The sequence below is a fragment of the Lynx rufus genome, unplaced genomic scaffold (genome assembly GCF_022079265.1).
Source record: "Lynx rufus isolate CCGP_SWC_20201006 ecotype Redwood Valley unplaced genomic scaffold, mLynRuf1.p SCAF_39, whole genome shotgun sequence".
Classification (NCBI taxonomy): domain Eukaryota; kingdom Metazoa; phylum Chordata; class Mammalia; order Carnivora; family Felidae; genus Lynx; species Lynx rufus.
The window spans coordinates 1,982,088-2,001,344 of NW_025814855.1; the positions used below are offsets into that span (position 1 = coordinate 1,982,088).

Sequence of the window (19,257 nt, forward strand, 5' to 3'; positions counted from 1 at the left end):
CAGGAAGAGCTGCACTGGGGTTGTGAGGGGTAACTCATTATATATCCTCAGGTTGGGAGGGGGTTAGGGATAGCGTTGTCTCTAAGGAATTTTGGAAGCAAGTTCCCAGGACCTTGAGGGGCTAGCTACTGTTAGGAAAACACCATTTATTATCCTTTAGTAAAACCGCAGTCATGGGACCCTTTGGATATATATCAGCGGCCATAATCTTGGAGTATGATCGCCCACATATATCTCAGGGGAGTTGAGACAAAGGAAGTTTCCAAAGGAATTTTTTTTATGTGAAAGTAGACTTACAGGATCCTGGGGCACCTGTGTGGCTTAGTTGGTTAGGAGGTCAACTCTTGATTTCAGCTCAGGTCATGATCTCAGTTCATGAGTTGGAACCCCGCATGGGGCTCTGTGCTGACAGTGCAGAGCCTGCTTGGGATTCGCTCCCTCTCTCCCTTCCCTCCTCTCTCTGCGTCTCAAAATGAATAAATTTTAAAAATAAAAAATAAAATAAAATAAATAAAATAAAATAAAATAAGTAGACTTACAGGATCCTGTGGGGTCGGGGTGGGGGTGTCAGGATAACGTTAAGCCAAGATTCTCTTTTGTCCCCAGCAACGTGTCATCATCCAGGCAGCTGAGCTCCTAGAGGGGAGGCGGCTGTGCCAGTTTCAAGGACTTGTCTATGGGCTGTAGGCAGTAAGGGAATTTAATTTTTCATTTGCTTTAGTTTTCCATATCACCACGGCAAGCACTTAAATCCCTTTCCCCTGTTCTTGGGCAGCCAGGAATGTCCAAGGAATATCACACATATCCCACTTTGGGGGGTGGGGGTGCTGCTGGCCTGTACTCTGCCCTCACCTTGCCCCACACTCCCTCATCATGGGGCACACACTGGGAGGGGAGGAAGACTTTTCACCTCATACTGTTGGTTTACCTAAAAATCTGCAAACCATATATTAACGAACCAAAAAGCCAAGGAAAGCACCTTAAGTACTCAGGCGACCCTGGTGCCACTTCCTTCTTCCCCTTCCCCCATCTCTGTCACGTGTGTCCTCGCGCGCCCCCCAGCGGAACCAGCGAAGAGCGGCCTGGATTTTGAGGTGCATCGCTCCGCAGGCCCCACAGAGCGCACGCGCAGACGCTGCAGGGCGCATGCGCCGCAGCGTAGGCGCGTAGGCGCCAAATCTGAGCGCGAGCTGTTCAGTCAGTCAGGCGAGGCTCCAGGCAGGCAAGGTGAGCGTGAGCGGGCGTCGGGGTCAGCGTGTGAGTGGTGCGCGGGCAGCCCGGGACGGGACAGGGAGGGGGACGTGATTGGAGGAGACGCGAGGGCGAGGAGCGGGCACCCGAGGGCGCGAGAAGCCCCGGGGCTGGTGGCGCAGGCCTCCCTGAGGTGCGACGCCACAGTGGGACTGAACCCGCGCCCAGCGCAGCTGTGCCTGGGGAGGAGGAAGTGGGGTGAGTGGAGCCTCCGTGTAGGGTGACGGGAAGTAGCCCTCGTGGGGAAGGGGCCTGGGTGGGACATGGGGTCTGAGGAGACCAGGGAGCTGAGGGACACCGCCGCACTGGCGTGGCCTCTCCTCTCTGCGCATTTGTGACCTCAGTTGTCTGGCCTCTGGTTACTGCCCTCCTAGCCCTCAGGCTAAAGTCCTCCCTCAGCCTGCCGGCCCCACCCCCATTCACAGACCCCGCCCCTCCAGACCTCGACACGCCCCTCCCGACCCAGACCCAGGACATGCCCCTCCAGCCCAGGGCCTGACCCAGCCACAGGTCCTTCCATGCTCGACCTCAGGCCCCACCCCCTGGCTGAAACCCCGCCCCCACTCAAGGCTCCACCCCAAACAACAGGGCACGCCCCTCTCGGGGCCAGGCCCCGCCCATAGGCCTCAAGACACGCCCCTCCAGGCCCCCCGGCCCCTTTCACCCCCCCACCCCCCCACTCCTTCCCGGCCTTGATCCATGCCAGGCCCTAGCCCCCAACTCTGACTTTCCTCTCCGGGATCAGGGCCATGTCTCTCTGCTCTCAGACCCAGGGCGGGTCTGAAGACAGGGCATCTTCTCCCCCTCCCTCAGCTCTACGCTCCTCCCTGTCAGTGCTCCCCTCTACCTCAGTTCCACCAGTGCTGTCTGTCTCTCCTCCCTGCCCTGGTCATGCCCCTCTTTTCTCAGCCCGTGACTCCCCCGCCTCACATCTGCTCCTTCTCTTTATCTTGTCCCACTCCGTCCTCGGCTCTGCCCTGCTCCCTGCCTGCCTTGATTTACTCCCTTTCTCTTGCCTCGGTGCCTATCTTCCATTCGTTCCCTTCAGTCCTTGCTTTCTCCTCCCACCAAGACCTCTGCCCACTCGGGATCTCTCCGGACACTCATCCCTGCTTCTCGGAAAGCTCTTCCCCACTCTGAAATCAAGAGACTCTTTTTTTTTTTTTTTTTTTTAGTATTTTTAACATGTTAAATAGGGACTTTTTTTAGGCCCCCCCCTTTTTAAAAAATATTTAACACCTTAGCTGCTTTTGTCAGTACTTTTTTTTTTTTAATTTTTTTTCAACGTTTATTTATTTTTGGGACAGAGAGAGACAGAGCATGAACGGGGGAGGGGCAGAGAGAGAGGGAGACACAGAATCGGAAACAGGCTGCAGGCTCTGAGCCATCAGCCCAGAGCCCGACGCGGGGCTCGAACTCACGGACCACGAGATCGCGACCTGGCTGAAGTCGGACGCTTAACCGACTGCGCCACCCAGGCGCCCCTGTCAGTACTTTTTAACATGATTTCCCTCATGTTTCCCAGAGTGCAATTATGAATTATTTAGAAAATAACGAAAATAAGAGGGGTGACGTCCCTAAATGTTGATGTATAACCCAAATTAACAGCTTTCAGTAGTCAAGAAGAAGGAAAATAAATTATACATTTTTTTCAAGAGGTTCCCAAACTCCCCCAAACAAATGAACAAACAAAAAATGATAAAACTCTAAAAAAGGAGTAAGAAAATAATGAAAATAAATAAAAATACATGAGAAAACAAAAATAATAGCCTTGGAACTAGCAGGTGGTACTTGGGGTGAAAAAGAGAAAATGGCAATAAAGAACAAACAATAGAAATTTAAAAACCTAGGAATAAAGCAGCATCACTGATTAGTAAAGGATAAAGTTGCATACTTAAGGGATTTAATATTCTGAGAATACTATGTGCAATCATGTATTAGTATACTTCAATTTCAAGCAAATGGATGGTTTTTCTGAAAAAGGATGTTTTTAAACTTGGGTTCAGGGGCGCCTGGGTGGCGCAGTCGGTTAAGCGTCCGACTTCGGCCAGGTTACGATCTCGCGGTCCTTGGGTTTGAGCCCCGCGTCGGGCTCTGGGCTGATGGCTCAGAGCCTGGAGCCTGGTTCCGATTCTGTGTCTCCCTCTCTCTCTGCCCCTCCCCCGTTCATGCTCTGTCTCTCTCTGTCCCAAAAATAAATTAAAAAACAAAACAAAACAAAAAAACGTTAAACTTGGGTCCAAAAAGTGGAAAGCCCAAATACACCAACGGCCATGGAAAAGAACTGAAATAAGTTGTGAAACAATTGATTGACATTAGAGAGCTTTCTGTGCAGATGATTATAGTGGTATTAAGAGTTAAAACATAAAGGTTGAGTAAAAGAGTGTTGGGAAGAAATAGAAGGTGCCAAAACTATGAAGTAATTGGTTAGAATTTGGATGGTATGGAAGTAGGAATAAGATAAGGCTGAAATCCAAAATATAAAAATTTAAGGGAAGGAGAGTTAAGAATTTATGAAGAATGGAGGGATGCTGAAGGTGCCCTCTGAGGAGGCAGGCCCATGAGCTTTCTTTCAGTACTTGAGACCTGGAGGCCTGGAGGCCTTGACCCTTCAAGGTCATAGTTTCCCTTTGTGGGCCAGGAGGAAGAATTGTTACACCCTACTCGCCTTGAACCTGGCTAGTGTAGGGAGGCAGGCTAGGCTGGTGTGATCCCACACTCATTTCTAGTAATCCTTTCTTAGGGTCCTTCCCTGGGCTGCACACCTGGAAGTTCAATTCAGGGTGGGACGTCACACATTTCAAGAAGGAAGGGGGACAGGGGTGCCTGTGTGGCTCAGTTCATTAAGCATCTGATTCTTGGTTTCAGCTCAGGTTGTGATCTCCTGGTTCTTGGGTTCAAGCCCCCTGTTGGGCTCTTTGGGGACAGCAGGGAGCCTGCTTGGGATTCTCTCTCCCTGCCCTCCCCCCTGCTTATGCATGCGCACGCGCCCTCTGTGCCCCTCTCAAAATAAATAAATAAACTTTTTTTTTTTTTTAAAGCAAGAAGGAGGATAGCGAATTTTTATTTGTAGTGGCAGGAAAATTTTTAGGAAAAAAAAATACTTTTCATACTTTACTCCAGACTGGATTTTGACCAAAGAATTAAAATGAAATGTTTAATTGTCTCCTGTAAAACACTTACTATTGTCTGATTCTTTTCAACGAGAACATCCTGGAAGGTGTGTTGTGATAGCTCCTTGTGGTTTTGATTCCTGTTTCTCTGATGACTAATGCAGTTGAGCCCCATTTTGTGTCTGTTCGGCCATTTAGCTATCTTGCACAATACCTGCTTATATCTTTTAACTTTTTTTGCTCTTATTTGCCTTTTTCTAACTGATTTAATATTTTGCAAATGAATCCAGTTGTTTGTAGGGTATACATATCATAAGGCTGATTCCTGGGGCGCCTGGGTGGATCAGTCGGTTAAGCGTCTGGCTTCGGCTCAGGTCATGATCTCATGGTTTGTAAGTTCGAGCTCCGTGTTGGGCTCTGTGCTGACAGCTCAGAGCCTGGAGCCTGCTTTGGATTTTGTGTCCCCCCCCCCTCTCTGCCCCTCCCATGCTCATGCTCTGTCTCTCTCATTCTCTCAATAATAAATAAATGTTTAAAAAAATTTAGAAAGGCTGTTTCCTTATTTTGTATAATACACAGTCATTTATTTTTGAAGTGAAGTTCTTCTGTGGATCAAATTAATACAGTTCATTGTGTTTGAGGTTCAAGTCTCTTTTCCCTTCAGTGCCATTTCTGAGATATTTCTAGCCTGTGCCCATGAATTTTGTAGACCTTGGGAGGGGACTGAAGTAACATCATATCTGGAGATGTGCAAATTTCTGTAAATGTCTAGTTAGGCATTTGTGTGAAATGTGGTAACTCCTTTTGTTTCAAATCACCTGTACCCCACTGTCCAGTCCCAACCGTGCAGGCCATTTGTGAGTCTCTCTACATGATTTCTGCAGGTCCTGGGTTTCCGTATCCTGTTTTCATCCGCTACAATTCCACCCACCATCTTCCACACCAGTGTGTTCTGTAGCAGCCTGCCTTTTAGAGTATCTCCATCCTATGAAGGGCCAAGCTGTAAAGATGGTGCACGTGACAGACGTTTTGGCTATCTTGAAGAATCCCCAGCTCTTCCACCTACACGATCAAGAAGAGAATCCAGAAACCATCCCCATAAGAAGTCCAGGGGCTCTGAAAGCTTCTCATCAAACGTTTAGGCATTTTCAGTATCTTCCAGTGACTGGGCCTCACCCAGCTGTGAGCCAAATCCAGGAGCTCTGCCGGCAATGGCTGCAGCCCGAGACCCACACCAAGCAGCAGATGATGGAACGACTGGTGCTGGAACAGTTTCTGAGCACCCTACCGGAGGAGGTGCAGACCTGGGTGAGGTCAAAACAGCCTAAGAACAGCAAGGAGGCAGGAGCCCTGGTGGCCGGCTTGATCCAAGCATGTGGGGAGAAAGGTGAGAGAGGACGGAAGCAACTGCCATTTCCACTTATTGAACATCCCCTGTGTGCATGGCATGTAAAAGGAGATGAATAAAAACTTGTCAGGGGCGCCTGGGCAGCTCAGTCGGTTAAGTGTCTGACTCCTGGCTTCAGCTCAGGTCATGATCTCACAGTTCATGGGTTCAAGCCCCACATTGGACTCTGCACTAATGTTGTGGAGCCTGCTTGGGTTTCTCTCTCTCCCTCGCTCTCTCTCTGCCCCTCCCCTACTTATGTGCGTACTCTCTAGCAAAATACATTTAAAAATTTGTCAAAAGAATAAGTGAATGAATTTTATAATCCAGTCTAATCTACCTCATAGGAGATGGAAGAAATTTGGGGCTTGGCTTTTGCTTTTAATATTTACTATTTCTTGGGGTGCCTGGGTGGCTCAGGTGGTTAAGTGTTGGACTTCACCTCAGGTCATGATCTCGTGGTTTATGAGTTCGAGCCCCACGTCAGGCTCTGTGCTGACAGCTGGGAGCCTGGAGCCTGCTTCAGATTCTGTGTCTCCTTCTCTCTCTGTCCCTCTCCCACTTGTGCTCTGTCTCTCTCTATCAAAAATAAATAAATGTAAAAAAAGTTTTTAATATTTACTATTTCTCTGAGAGTATACCTTCTCTCCAGCTTTGTTGTCCCCTGCTTCATTTATTATCCAGCCTAAACTTTAGTACCAACACAAAACAAAACAATACACACAACCAGAAAAATGAGGGTATAAAATGTGAGATAAACAAGGCCTGGAAGTTTAACCTCTACCAAAATGTGGGCTCTTGGAAACTCAAGTTACCAGATTGGGATTTTAATAATGAAAGAAGGGTATTTTAACAGTGAAAGAAAAAAGTCATTTATTCCTCATAGTCCTTTGAACAAAAATGATACTAACTAAAAACAAAGTATTGTTTAGGAGCATTATATAGAGAGAGGGGGAGAGAGAGATGGATAGGGGGAGAGATAGAGGCACGCAAAGGAACAAAAAATATGAATATAAGACTATAGTTACCTCTGGAGAAAAGGCTGGGTTGTGGACAGGAAAAAGCACACGAATAGGTGTAAGTTATTGGGAATGTTCTAGATTGGGGGTTGGGTAGTGAATTCACAGGCATTAATTATACTTGTAAATGAATACATTTAAAATAAGTAGGGTCACGCGTGGTTTAGTACGGATATCGTGAATTAAGGATCGTTACTAACCCAATTCTGTGCACCTTCATCCCTTGAAAGAATTTGGAAGATGGTAGTAGTGAACACGTTGGATACTTCCAATGTACTACATCCTAGGTGTTTTATACATAACTAATTTATTTACTTCTCTTAATAGCTCTTGAAATAGTTATTACCTTATTTTGTACAGGAGACAGAGGCACAAAGAGGTTGCATAACTTGCCCACAATTGTACCCGGCAGTCAGGATTCCTATCCCCGCAGCTGGCTGCAGCATCTATACTCCAACCATGGTGTTATATTGCCTCCGGTGGGCATAGGGGATATTGCCCCAGAAGTTAAAAAGTTGGCCAAAGGGCCAGAGCAGAGCTATTAACAAATGGAGCTCGAATTCAGGGAAAAGGAAAGAAAGCTCCCTAGGATATGAGGAAGAAACAACAGATTGATGAAAGGTGCACTTGGGAAGAGACTACAGGCAGGGCAGGCCTTCAAGGTGCAGGTTTCTGTGGGGAATGTGGTGGCCGTCTTCTAGATCAGTGAATGAAAAAGATGTAGGAAAAGCTTGAAGAGCTGCCACTTTAACATGCTTTGTGTGTGTGTTGTACATGTAATGCTTAATCCTTATAAGATCCCTTCCGAGCATAGGTATTATTATTTCCATCTTACAGTTGAGAAACTGAACAGTGAGGCTGGGAACCACTGGTAAAAAGGGAACTTGCACTTTATGTGGAAGGCAGTGGGGAGTCATTGAAGGGTTTAGAGCTGGGAAACGCCCAGAGCTCTTTTTTGGAACTTGCTATATTGAGAGGAGGAAAGATTTCTCTGGTTTTTCTCTTACAGGAAGTCCAGGACTGCTGCTGTCTTCCATGGCAGGGGCGGGGTTGATGTGGGGTGGCAAGCCACTCTCTGTGTCTGTGGGTGCTGCCAGACTGAACTCAGTTCCGTGGTCATTCCTTTCTCCCTTCAAGGTTTCCCTGCTCAGGACTTTGTCCTTGCCGAAAAGAGGAACACCAAAAAACAAAAGAAGGACACAGAGATGTCTGAAAACCCCTTATCTGCTGGACCCCAGGTGAGTCAGTCTTTCTTCTGACTTCGTTCTCCAAATGGGGATCTCACCTTCCTGATTTCCAGACCTTCCCTTTCCAGTTAAACCACATTCTCACTTTCTGTAAGTCTTTATATAAGTATCACCTAAGTGAGCCTTTCCCTGGCTACCCTGTTTAAAATTTGTTCCTGACTCTATATCCTCTGCTTTATTTTTCTCTGTTGTTCTTAATCACCATCCCAGATACATTTGACATTTTCCCTCTTTTTCTATTTCTTGCATTGTTTTGTTTGTTTGTTTTCTTAGTATTCCAGTTTATGCCCAGTGTTGGCTTGTTCAAAACAACCCTCAGGTGGTTTGCACTGTTAAGCTCCTTTATATTTGAAACAAATGGCAGCTAATATAGGGACATAGTACTGTTGAGAGGTTTTATTTTTTTTCAAAAATACTCTCCTTAATGTTCATGTTAAATCATATTTTGAAGCCTAAATGATAATTAATGGAATTAATGAATTTATGAATTCATAAATAATGAAATTAATGAAATCAATACACTGCATTTCCTTTAGAACCAGAAAAAAGCCTCATGGGGGTTGGCGATTAGGAAGAAATAGTCTAAAAAGATTCCTTGAGGGGAGAGACAAGGAAAAAAAGTTTGAGAAACACTGCTCTAGAAGATCTGCTCCTGTGAGTGGCCCTCTGTCCCTGCAGTGTCCATCTAAGGAGCAGCTGTGCTCAGCTTCAGTGGGTGGTGCCATGTGAGAATGTGGGCTCAGGTCTCCGGTCTTCCGACTTCTGGGTTTAAAACTCCAGTTAATAATATTAAATCTACAATTTTTTTGGTGTTGGCAGTTAATATGAATTTTAAATATTTAAAATAATAAAAAAATCATAATAAAAGCCAGATAAACCCCTCTGTAGTTGCTGGGCAGCCAGTACATGACTTCTAGTTTAAATCAGTTGTTCATTGATCTGCATAATGTTTTCCTGAAAACACAAGAGATGTGTATTAATAAAGTGTGTATCCTATTCTCATGTAGTCTTCTAGTATGCACTTTTTAACCTTAGGTTATCAAGATGGTTGTGTGTAACTGTGGTTAATTGGTTTGCGTTGCTGGAATATTATTCCATTCTGTGACTCTACCATTTCTTCTACTCTAAACGGACATATGGGTTGTTTCCAGGTTTTGGATGTTACAAACCGCACTATTAAGAATATCTGTCTCCAAATACACATGAACAAATATACCTAGGAATAGAATTTCTGGGTCCAGAGTAGTTTACCAATTTACATTTCCTTTAGCATCTAGCAAGAGGTCCCATGGGTCCACATACTAGGTAACATTTGGTATTGTCAGACTTACTAAGTTTGGTCAGTTGCATGGATCTAAATGGTACTTTGTTGTTTTTATTTGCACTTCTCTGTTAATATGATTGAATATCTATGAGCTCTTTGGGTTTCACAGATGAGTCACAGAGGCTTCAGTACCCACACTCACAAAGATGATAAGAACCAGAGCCAGGACTTAAACTTAAGTCTCTGATTCCTGAGGCTGAGGTATACTGCTCAGCTTCCAGTTACTCATATTCATTATTTGTTTATTAGGTGGCTTAAAAGGATCTTCTTCCTCCAATCCGAACTTGTAGTAGTTAGCAGCAGGAACTGTCTTAGAAATTTTCCCTCTTTCCTTGTACTTCAGGACAGGAGGGTACTTTACTAAGTCCCTACACCCTCTGGATTACAACACTTGGGTTAGAAGCTTGCTGCCGGTCTGAATGCTTTATGTTCAGTCCTCTCTCATCAGACTCCTCTCCCCCCTTAGGATAATGTCTGGATGTTGATCGTTTAGAATTGTTTCTGGTATTTCAGGAGTTGGTGACTTTCCAGGATGTGGCTGTGGACTTCAGCCTGGAGGAACTGACCTACCTTAGTGCTGCTCAGAGGAATCTCTACCGGGAGGTGATGCTGGAGAATTACAGGAACCTGGTCTCCTTAGGTAAGGCCGTCTTCTCCATGGAACTTGGTTTCTGTCTGATAAGGCAGTGGTTCTCACCTCTTTCCTCTCCTCACGTCAGGAATGTCTGTGACGGTGATTCACCACGTCTGAATCTCAACCCAGACCAGAGACAGTATTTTAATATCAAATTCAGTTACTCATCATAGAGGTAACACTGAGTACTTAATATGTGTTATCAGGCACTAGTCTAAGCACTGCACCTGTCCTAACTCCTTTATTCCTCATATTAGTTCCGCGAGGGGGAGATATATTTCTTGTTATTTTTATTATTACTGCCACTTTACATATGAGGAAACTGTCTTGGGAAAGTTAAATTACTTGTCTAAAACCACACAGCTACTAAGTGGCTGACTGGGGTGTGACCCTAAGCGGTTCAGCCCCAGGATCTGGTCCCTGAAATTAAACGGCTGTACTGCCAGACAGGGGTTTGCTTCATCAGGTCTTGGTGCAGTAGAAGGCTCATGGTGATTTAAAAAAAAATTTTTTTAATGTTTATCTGTTTTCGAGAGACAGAGAGAGATAGAGCATGAGCCAGGGAGGGGCACAGAGAGAGAGGGAGGCACAGAATCTGAAGCAGACTCCAGGCTCTGAGCTGTCAGCACAGAGCCTGGCGCGGGGCTCGAACCCATGAACTGTGAGATCATGACCTGAGCTGAAGTCAGACACTTTGACTGAGCCACCCAGGCGACCCACGTGGTGATGTTTTTTGAATGCGCAAAGGAATCGATGAAACTTTCAGGAGCTCCAAAGGCTTCTGCTGGACTTAAACTTTTAGAGTCAGAGATTCCCAGTCTCTCTTCACGTCCAGAGGCAAGGTGGTTTGCCTTTCCTGACAGGCTACATGTTTTTGTTGCCAGTGCCAGGATCCTCCTTTTAGTGGCTTTTTGGGGGGCGCTGAGGTCTCCTGAAACACACAATCAAGACCAAACAGCATTCCACTGGCAGCAAGCTGGTGCTCTGGTCCTTGTGAAGTCAGAGACCTGGGGGGTGGGGCAGGGGTTGGGGGTGCCTTACCTCAAACCTGGCACAAGAGTGTGTAATGTGAACCGTGACTTTTATTGGTCATGAAGAAGGCAAAAAAGAGTGCCTTTTCCAATGTAACTCTTCTCTCAGTTACCATATTTGTGACTTAAAATAGAGGGAATAAATCAGTTTTACCTCTTCAGCCCTCATGCGGTGACCCAGAGGCATTTCTGTCTTGTGATGCTTTGACCTCTTGCGTCACTGAAGGTTTGGGGTTAGTTGAGATCTTACGTACCACCCAGGATGTTGTCTTCCTAAGTGTGGGGTGGGTATGGTGGGTTAGACCCAAGGGTATTTTGGGTAGTAAATCTTGTTGGTCTCCCATCTGAGTAAAGAGAGAGCAGACCTGAGGCCCTAAGCCTTAGACCGGCAGCACTCAGTAACCTTCATTTCTGGTGGAGCTATTGCTCTACTACCTTAAGGGTTTTTTTTGTTTGTTTGTTTTTGTTTTGTTTTTTGCAAATAACAGTGGTTTCTGTTTTTAACGTTGATATAAAGCTTCCATTTATTTATTTTTTTTATATGAAGTTTATTGACAAATTGGTTTCCATACAACACCCAGTGCTCATCCCAAAAGGTGCCCTCCTCAATACCCATCACCCACCCGCCCCTCCCTCCCACCCCCCATCAACCCTCAGTTTGTTCTCAGTTTTTAACAGTCTCTTATGTAAAGCTTCCATTTAAATTAAGTGTATTTAAGTTAAAAAAAAAGAGGTGATCTAAAGAGAAGCATTAAGGGGCATCTGGGTGGCTCCATCAGTTAAGTGTCCGACTCGATTTCGGCTCAGGTCATGATCTCACAGATCATGAGATCAAGCGCCACATCAGGCTGTGTGCTGCTTGGGATTCTCTCTCCTTTCTCTACCCCTCCCCCTGTGCACTTGTGCACACATGCTCTCTTTCTCTCAAAATAAGTAAATAAATAAACATTTTTTTAAAAGAAAGAAAAGTATTAAACACTAAACACTACTATAAATGGCACACAGATAGGGCCGAAATGGGAGGGTCAGTAATAAATTTGTCAGCGTGCCAGGTTGCGGTATAGGTAATGGATGAGGATTCCTGTTCTTGTGGATGTTATTAATGCCAGTGCAGTGAGACAGACAGTAAGCAAGGAAATAACGAGGCGGTGACTTCGTTCGTTTGGTCTGCTGTAATAGAACACCACAGAATGGCTGGCTTCTGAACAACAGATCTTTGTTTCTCACAGTCCTGGAGTCTGGAAGTTCAAGATCGGGGGGCCAGCACAGTCAGGTGAGGGCTCTCTTCTAGGTCACAGGCTTCTTGATGGCTCCTCACTTGGTGGAAAGGGCTAGGGAATCTCTGAAGCCTCTCTTTATAGGGTTACTAATCCCATCCATGGGGACTCCACCCTCATGACTGAAGTACCCCGCAAAGGCCCACCTCCGATCACCACCACACTGGGCATTAGGATTTCCACATATGAATTTTACAGGGACAGGAACATCCAGACCATGGCAGGTGGTATGCAAATGACTTAAGTTTGGGAAATACAGAAGTAGAGGAAAAGGAGCATTTCATGACCAAGGGAATGAAGGTATCACAGGAGGAAGAGAACCACATGTCGTTTACTTTTTGAGCAGCTATGACATCAGATCCCCCAGGCTGAAGTAGAGGGCCCAGCACACTGTCCTCAGGTTTTATTCTGAAGCAGAGTTTTTTAGCCGTGGCACAGCTGACATGTGGGCCAGATCGTTGCTTGCTGTGGAGGAATGTCCTGGCCATTTAAGATGTTTAGTGGCCTCCCTAGCCCCTGTACTAGATATCAATAGCCTTCCTTCCTCTCTGAACTTGTGACAGCCAAAAGTGCTCCAGACAATGCCACCTGTCCCTTGGGCCCTGATCAATCTTTAGAAATGGGCTTCATTTTTCTTTCTTGTGCATTTGCATCTTCCTTATTATCGCAGAGTCTTTAGAGCCTAGGCTGGGAATTGCTGTGGGTCAGGGAAGAATCCCCCAGTTATGAGTCTCCTTCTTCAACAGGGTACCAGTTCTCTAAACCCGACATTATCTCACAGCTGGAAGAGGAGGAGTCACATGTGATGGAGGCAGACAGCGATACAGAGATGCATCACGGTGAGTAGAGAGCAGAGAGCCCATGGAAACCGGAATCATGGGAAGACAGGCTGGGGGCTGGGAGCTGTGGTCAGAGGGCATTCCTCAGGGTCCGCTCAGGCCAGGGAGGGGGCCGGTAGGCACGCTTGACTCAGGGCTCTTGAGGCTTCACCCCCTGTGGGCACTTAGTACCTCCTTTCGTCTTCTCTTCTTGCTGACTGAGCTCTTCTCCTGCCTGGTTCCAGGGACGCCGTTTCCCTTTTCTCTAGTGTTCCAACCCCTGCACTTTTTCACGCCCTTGCCTCTGCAGCTAGAAGTCCCAGGTCTTTCCTTTTTAACTCAGACAAGAGAAAACCTTGGCATGGCACCACTCTTCCTTCCACTTGCTTCCTATGTTCCCTCATGCCAGGTCTTCAGATTTGACACGCAGAGGCTCGCCTCCCCTTCCCTCCTTTACCCCCACAATCTCGTTTCCATCCCCCCACCTTTGCCAACACACACACACACACACTCTGTCTTTCCCTCTCCCTCTCTCACACTGTGTTCTACCAACATCGTTATGACTTCAGGACAAGAACCTTCTAGACTTTACCTTTTCCAACTCTGTGGCTACAATATGATAACATTTGCCATCTTTATGAAATCCTTTCCTTCTCTGAGTTGGGTCACTGTGTATCAGCCAGGATCGTCGTTGTCCTTCAGTGCCTCTCAATAGAAAACCACACCAACACTGTATAAGCTGGAGGGGGGATTATTAGCTTACAGTACCGCTCATGTGGACCTCAGGGATCATTGGAAGTGGGGGCTCAGTGATGTTATCAAAGGCCTACTTTCATTTCCTCTTGTCACTCTGCCAACAAATCCTAGATCTTCTTTCTTCTTTCCATGCAAGGAGAGAGAGAAAGAGAGAGACAGACAGAGAGAGACAGAGAGACAGAGAAAGAAAGAGAAAGAGAAAGCAGGTGAGTCCAAGAAGCATTGTCATGAGTGAGGAAGCTTCAGTGTTCCATTTGGGTCCTGTCCCACCCCTGAACCAGTAGCTGTGCCCAGTCTAGTGCTGATCAGTGCAGCCCTCCCTGCCTTGTCCTGTATGGGCAGAGAAGTGAATGTCCCAATAAAATTCAAGGATCTACCGTGGGGACTCTTCTACCTGCCTCTGTTGCCTTCAGTGTCTTCTTTAGTCTGTTCATTCACTCTTTGACTCACTCGGTCATTCCACACATATTTACTGAGACTCTGTGGTGGGCCAGCCCTGTCCTAGGTTCTGTGGATACAGTAACAAATCCCTTCCCCCATGGAGCTTGCCTTCTAATGGGGGTGATGGTTGATACCCAGGCAAATAATAGAGTCTGAGTGTAAAGCAGACAGTGACAAATGGGAGGCTGCTGAAGCCAGGACCGTCAGGAAAGAACTCACTGAGGAATATTTGAACGAGACGGAAGGGGAGCCACATAGAAATCTTGAGGGAGAATGTTACAGGTAGGGGGAATAGCAAATTCAGAGGCCCCAAGGTTGGAATGAGCTTGGGTGTTCCAGAAACAGGAAGAAAAGCAATACGGTCTGAGTAAGGTGGAGGGGACAGGAGACAGACAGAGGTTTTGAGCCATGGAATGAGGTGTTATTATTGACACCATAGAATTGTGTTGTCTGATGTAGTGGCCACTAGACACATGTAGTTGAATTTACACCAATTAAAAGTACATACATTTAAATTCACTCACACCAGCTGCATTTCAGGTGTTCATTACCAATGTGTGGCTAGTGGCTACATATCAGACGGCAAAAATATAGATGATTTACCTCATTTCAGGGCATTCCACTGGGCAGCACTGTTCTAGAAAGATCGCTCTGGTGATTCTGTGGAAAATGGGCTTTAGGAAGAGCAGCAGAGAAACCAGTTGGGAGTCTGCTCTTGCAGGCTAAAGCTCGTGGAGGCCGGTGCTGGGATTGTAGAGGACAGGTTTGGGGGACTCTGTGAGGAGAGCTGGCAGAACAGCTATCTCAGTCCTCCATGTTTGAGTCAGCTCCTCAAAGACCATTTCCCGAAACATCTAATCCACTGTGATGGGTCTGGTTATCCCCATCCTGATGCGTGCCTGATCGTAGTCTGGCTCTGCTATCTCATCTGTCCTCTGCTCACACACCGTGATGTCTGCCAGGATGCCACCTTGGATTTCCTTGGCTTCAGTTTCTTTCCCACCCAGGGGGTTGCCTTTGTATAAAGCATAAAGTTTTGACTACTACTACTCTCAGAAGAAAATCCAAACTTTTAGCAAAACATTTAAATCCCTGTCAATCTGCGGGAGACCAGTTCTTTTTGTTCCCTTTCTTCGGTTTCTACAATGTGTCTCTGTGAGGAAAGAATAGAGGAAATTTTACATTTCTTTTAGATGGGGAAAAAAGACCTAAAACCAAAGATCTAACTCCAGAGCAAAGCCTGCCTGTGGAAAAGCCATCCTTGGGGGTGGGAATGGAGGATTTACAGGTAGGTAACTTCTTCAGTGTCCACGAAGGAGAGTCTTCTCCTGATGGTCCAACAGACTTGCACCAGGTCGACCAGGAGAAACTTTCAAGTTCTATAAAGATGAGTGAGCCCGAGACCCCCGCTCAGGAAAGAGGCCGTGACAGTGATGGTTTTGAAAGAAGCTCAGATCTCACTAAACAGTCAGAAGGTCCTCCAGGAAAGGACCCCCAGCAATGTGCTACTCCTGGAATTGTCACCAGCCCCCAGCCAGTGGTTGATGAGCCTTTGCTCCAAGAGAACAGAGACAACAGATGTGGATTTTGCGAAAGAACTTTTATCACCCAAAGAGCTCGTGAGAGACATGAGCAGTTGCATGCTGGGAAGAAGCCCTTTGAATGTAAACGATGTGGAGAAGCCTTCAACCTCATGCCACACCTCACCAGACGTCAGAGGACTCATTCCAGTGAGAAGTCTCGTGGATGCAGTAAAGGTGGAAAGTCTTTCACCTGGCACACAAACACCTGTGGCCGTGTAAGAATTCAGGGTCAGGAAGACTACTTCGAATGTTTCCAGTGTGGCAGAGCCTTTATCCAGGATGTGCATCTTTTCCAACATCTCAAAGCCCACGAGGCAGCCAAAGCTCTTCCCCCTAGGTTGCCCTGCACTAAGACGTATTTCATTCGCTATCAGCGGAAACATGACTATGTTGGAGAGAGAGCCTGTCAGTGTTGTGACTGTGGCAAAGCCTTCAGCAGGACTTCACACCTCATTCAACACTATCGAATTCACGCCCAAGAGAGGCCTTACCAGTGTAAGCTGTGCGGGAAATGTTTCAGCCGACCCTCCTACCTCACTCAACATTATCAGCTCCATTCTCAAGAGAAAGCTGATGAGTGCAATTCCCACTGAAAACCTCTAGTCAGAGAACATTCTCAATATCGTTGGCTTCATTCTGGAGAGAGACCCTCTGAATGTGAGAAGGCCTTCTGCCATCCCTCACAATTTCATCATGATGTGATTTTTAAAATGGCGAATAGTTGCAAGGGTATACAACAGTCTTTCTGCAAAAGAAGATTCAGCACATGTGTCAGTAGTCACACAGATGAAAATCCTTACAAAGAATATCTTTGTTGCATAGGAAAGAAGCTAATAGATTTTGCCTTTCTTTGGTGGTATTCATGGAATGGAAAAACTTCGTTTTAAAAAAAATTTAAATCCAAGTTAGTTAACATATAGTGTAGTCTGGTTTTCAGGAATAGAATTTAGTGATTCGTCACTTACATATAACACCCAGTGCTCATCTCAACAAGTGCCTTCCTTAATGCTCATCACCCATTTAGCCCATCCCCTCACCCAACACCCCGCCAGCAACCCTCAGGTTGTTCTGTGTATTTAAGAGTCTCTTATGGTTTGCCTCCCTCTCTGTTTTCATCTTATTGGAAAAACCTTCATTTTGACACCGTGACAAAAAATTTGTGACTGGCAGTTGGGCTCCAGGCAGGCAATCTATTCCCAAGTTTTTCTAGAAGTGTTTACATACAGTAACTTCACCACGTGGGATGCGTCCACCCAGAGCATGGTTAAAAAAGATTTTCAAGCTGTGCTTATAGTGATTCAGCCACAAAGCTGATGTAATTGGTATTTACACAGTACATCATAATTTACAAAACATTGCCATGTATATTATTTTATTTGATCTTTTAAGGAATGCTGCAGTGTACCTAGTGAGCACATCTGTTGTGTTTTTATAGGTAAAGCAAACTTGAAAGTCCCAAGTTGTCAGTTGTGACCTAGGTTGTAAGGGATGAAGTAGGAACTAAACCCAGGTTCTGTGGGGTTTTTTTTGAGATTTCATGAGACATTTATTTCATATTTTGATGTTCAACCCAGGCGTTCTTTATTCCTGCCATATCCTCTCAGAAGAACAGGTACAGTAGGATACCAAGTTCAGCCACCTTCCTCTTGAGCAGTCCCGGCACCGTTTCATGTGAAATCAGAGGAAGACACTCACAGTATTAGAGGTTCAGAAAGCTTTCTTAGGGTGAAGTTTTGATAGCCATTTCTCTCAGGATTTAGGATTAGATGATGACTTTTTGAGACGCTAACTTGTGAAAGTATATTTTTGCTAAACACTTCCTTGTAATTGTTCTTATAGATCATAAAACCATTACTGATCAAGTAGAGTTTTTTGGTAGTTTCCTATAGTTGTCTAAGGGGTTGTGCTTTCTTATTTCCCTTCTTCTCCCTTTAAACAAATCTTGTTTGAGAGCTTTCTTGGGCTCTGGCACTGGTAGCATGCCGACTTCACCTAAAATCCTAATGCAATGCAGAACACACTTCCTTTTAAAGGTATGAGCCCTGAATTGCACTAAAAATCTCTTTAATACCATATTGCTATAATGATAAAGGCTCTCCATCACTGCCTTGCCTGCTGGTCAAATACAAAGACACATGGTAACCAGCTGGACCTGGAGTCCCAGAACCTGACTCCTTGCTTGGAGGGGGGGTTGTTGCTGTTGTTACTCGCTGCCCAGCTTTTTCTCTTCCAGCCATTTTGAGGCTGGTTTACAATAGGCGGCTCCAAGGTCATGAAATTAAAAACAAACAGGACTCATCAGAACCTAATGAGCCAAATGAGCGTTAGCTGCACACCCCCCCTTCTTCATTTCCAAAGTTCTTGATGAAACAGACCTCATGGGCTGGCCCTATTTTCTAATCACAGTCCCCTCTTCAACACACCATAAACTGATTAATGATCTTGTCACCACTACCATAAGGGGAAACGATGTCGATGCATCTTGTTCGTCATGGTGATGGTAATTAGCCTTGATGCCTTGATTTAAAATGGCGTGCGCTGGGTTTTTCTATTGTAAAGTTGCTATTGATTTCCCTTTGTAGTTAATAAATTTCTTGCTGGAGAAACTTTGAGACCATGCAAGCACAGATCTTCCTCGACTTACAATGAGATTTTCTCCTGATAAAACCTGGCATACATTGAAAATATCGTAAGCCAAAAATTAATTTAATGTGCCTAATCTACATAGCTTAGCATAGCCCACCTTAAATGTGCTCAGAAAACTTATATTAGCCTACAGCTGGGCAAAATTATCTAATCCGAAGCCTATTTTATGATTAAGTGTTGAATATCTCATGTTGTTTACTGAATACCGTACTGAAAGTGAAAACCAGAATGGGTATGGGTATGTGCATGGGTACATAATGTTTGTGTGCTGGTGGTTTACTCTGGTTGCGAGGCTGACAGGGAGCTGCGGCTTGCTGTCACTGCACAGTATCATAAGTGAGTATTGTACCACGTACGATTGCCTGGGAAAAGATCCAAATTCAAAATCTGAAGTATGGTTTCAAGCAAATGCATGTTGCTTTTGCACCATTGTAAAGTCACACAGTCATAAGTTGAGCCATCATAAGTCGGGGGCCATCTGTATCCAGCTTCTCCTCAAACTTTAAGTCACTAAAGTTTAGCATCTAGCAAGCGGATCTTGCCTACAGCCATTGTTACTCTGTGCATTGTTACTCTACTGTCACTGCAATAGCAATGGTGAATTTTTATTTCTCTCCTTCCTTCTACACGTAGTAATTAGAATTCTCCTGTGAGGAAGAGTTGCCTTCCCTATTTATTTACTCAGTAATTTTTTTTATAGCAGTATGGATTCATGGATATTTACTTTATC

At 45.5% G+C, this 19,257-nt stretch overlaps 1 protein-coding gene across 1 annotated transcript; it reads left to right on the forward strand.

The window, feature by feature from the left end:
• The first annotated feature begins 5,372 nt into the window (after window positions 1-5,372).
• On the forward strand, window positions 5,373-16,474 carry ZIM2 (zinc finger imprinted 2). The gene is made up of 5 exons (XM_047094283.1): window positions 5,373-5,751; window positions 7,908-8,008; window positions 9,855-9,981; window positions 13,030-13,122; window positions 15,492-16,474. The coding sequence occupies exons 1-5, from the start codon at window positions 5,373-5,375 to the stop codon at window positions 16,472-16,474; spliced, it is 1,683 nt and encodes a 560-aa protein (XP_046950239.1).
• The last annotated feature ends 2,783 nt before the right edge of the window (window positions 16,475-19,257 follow it).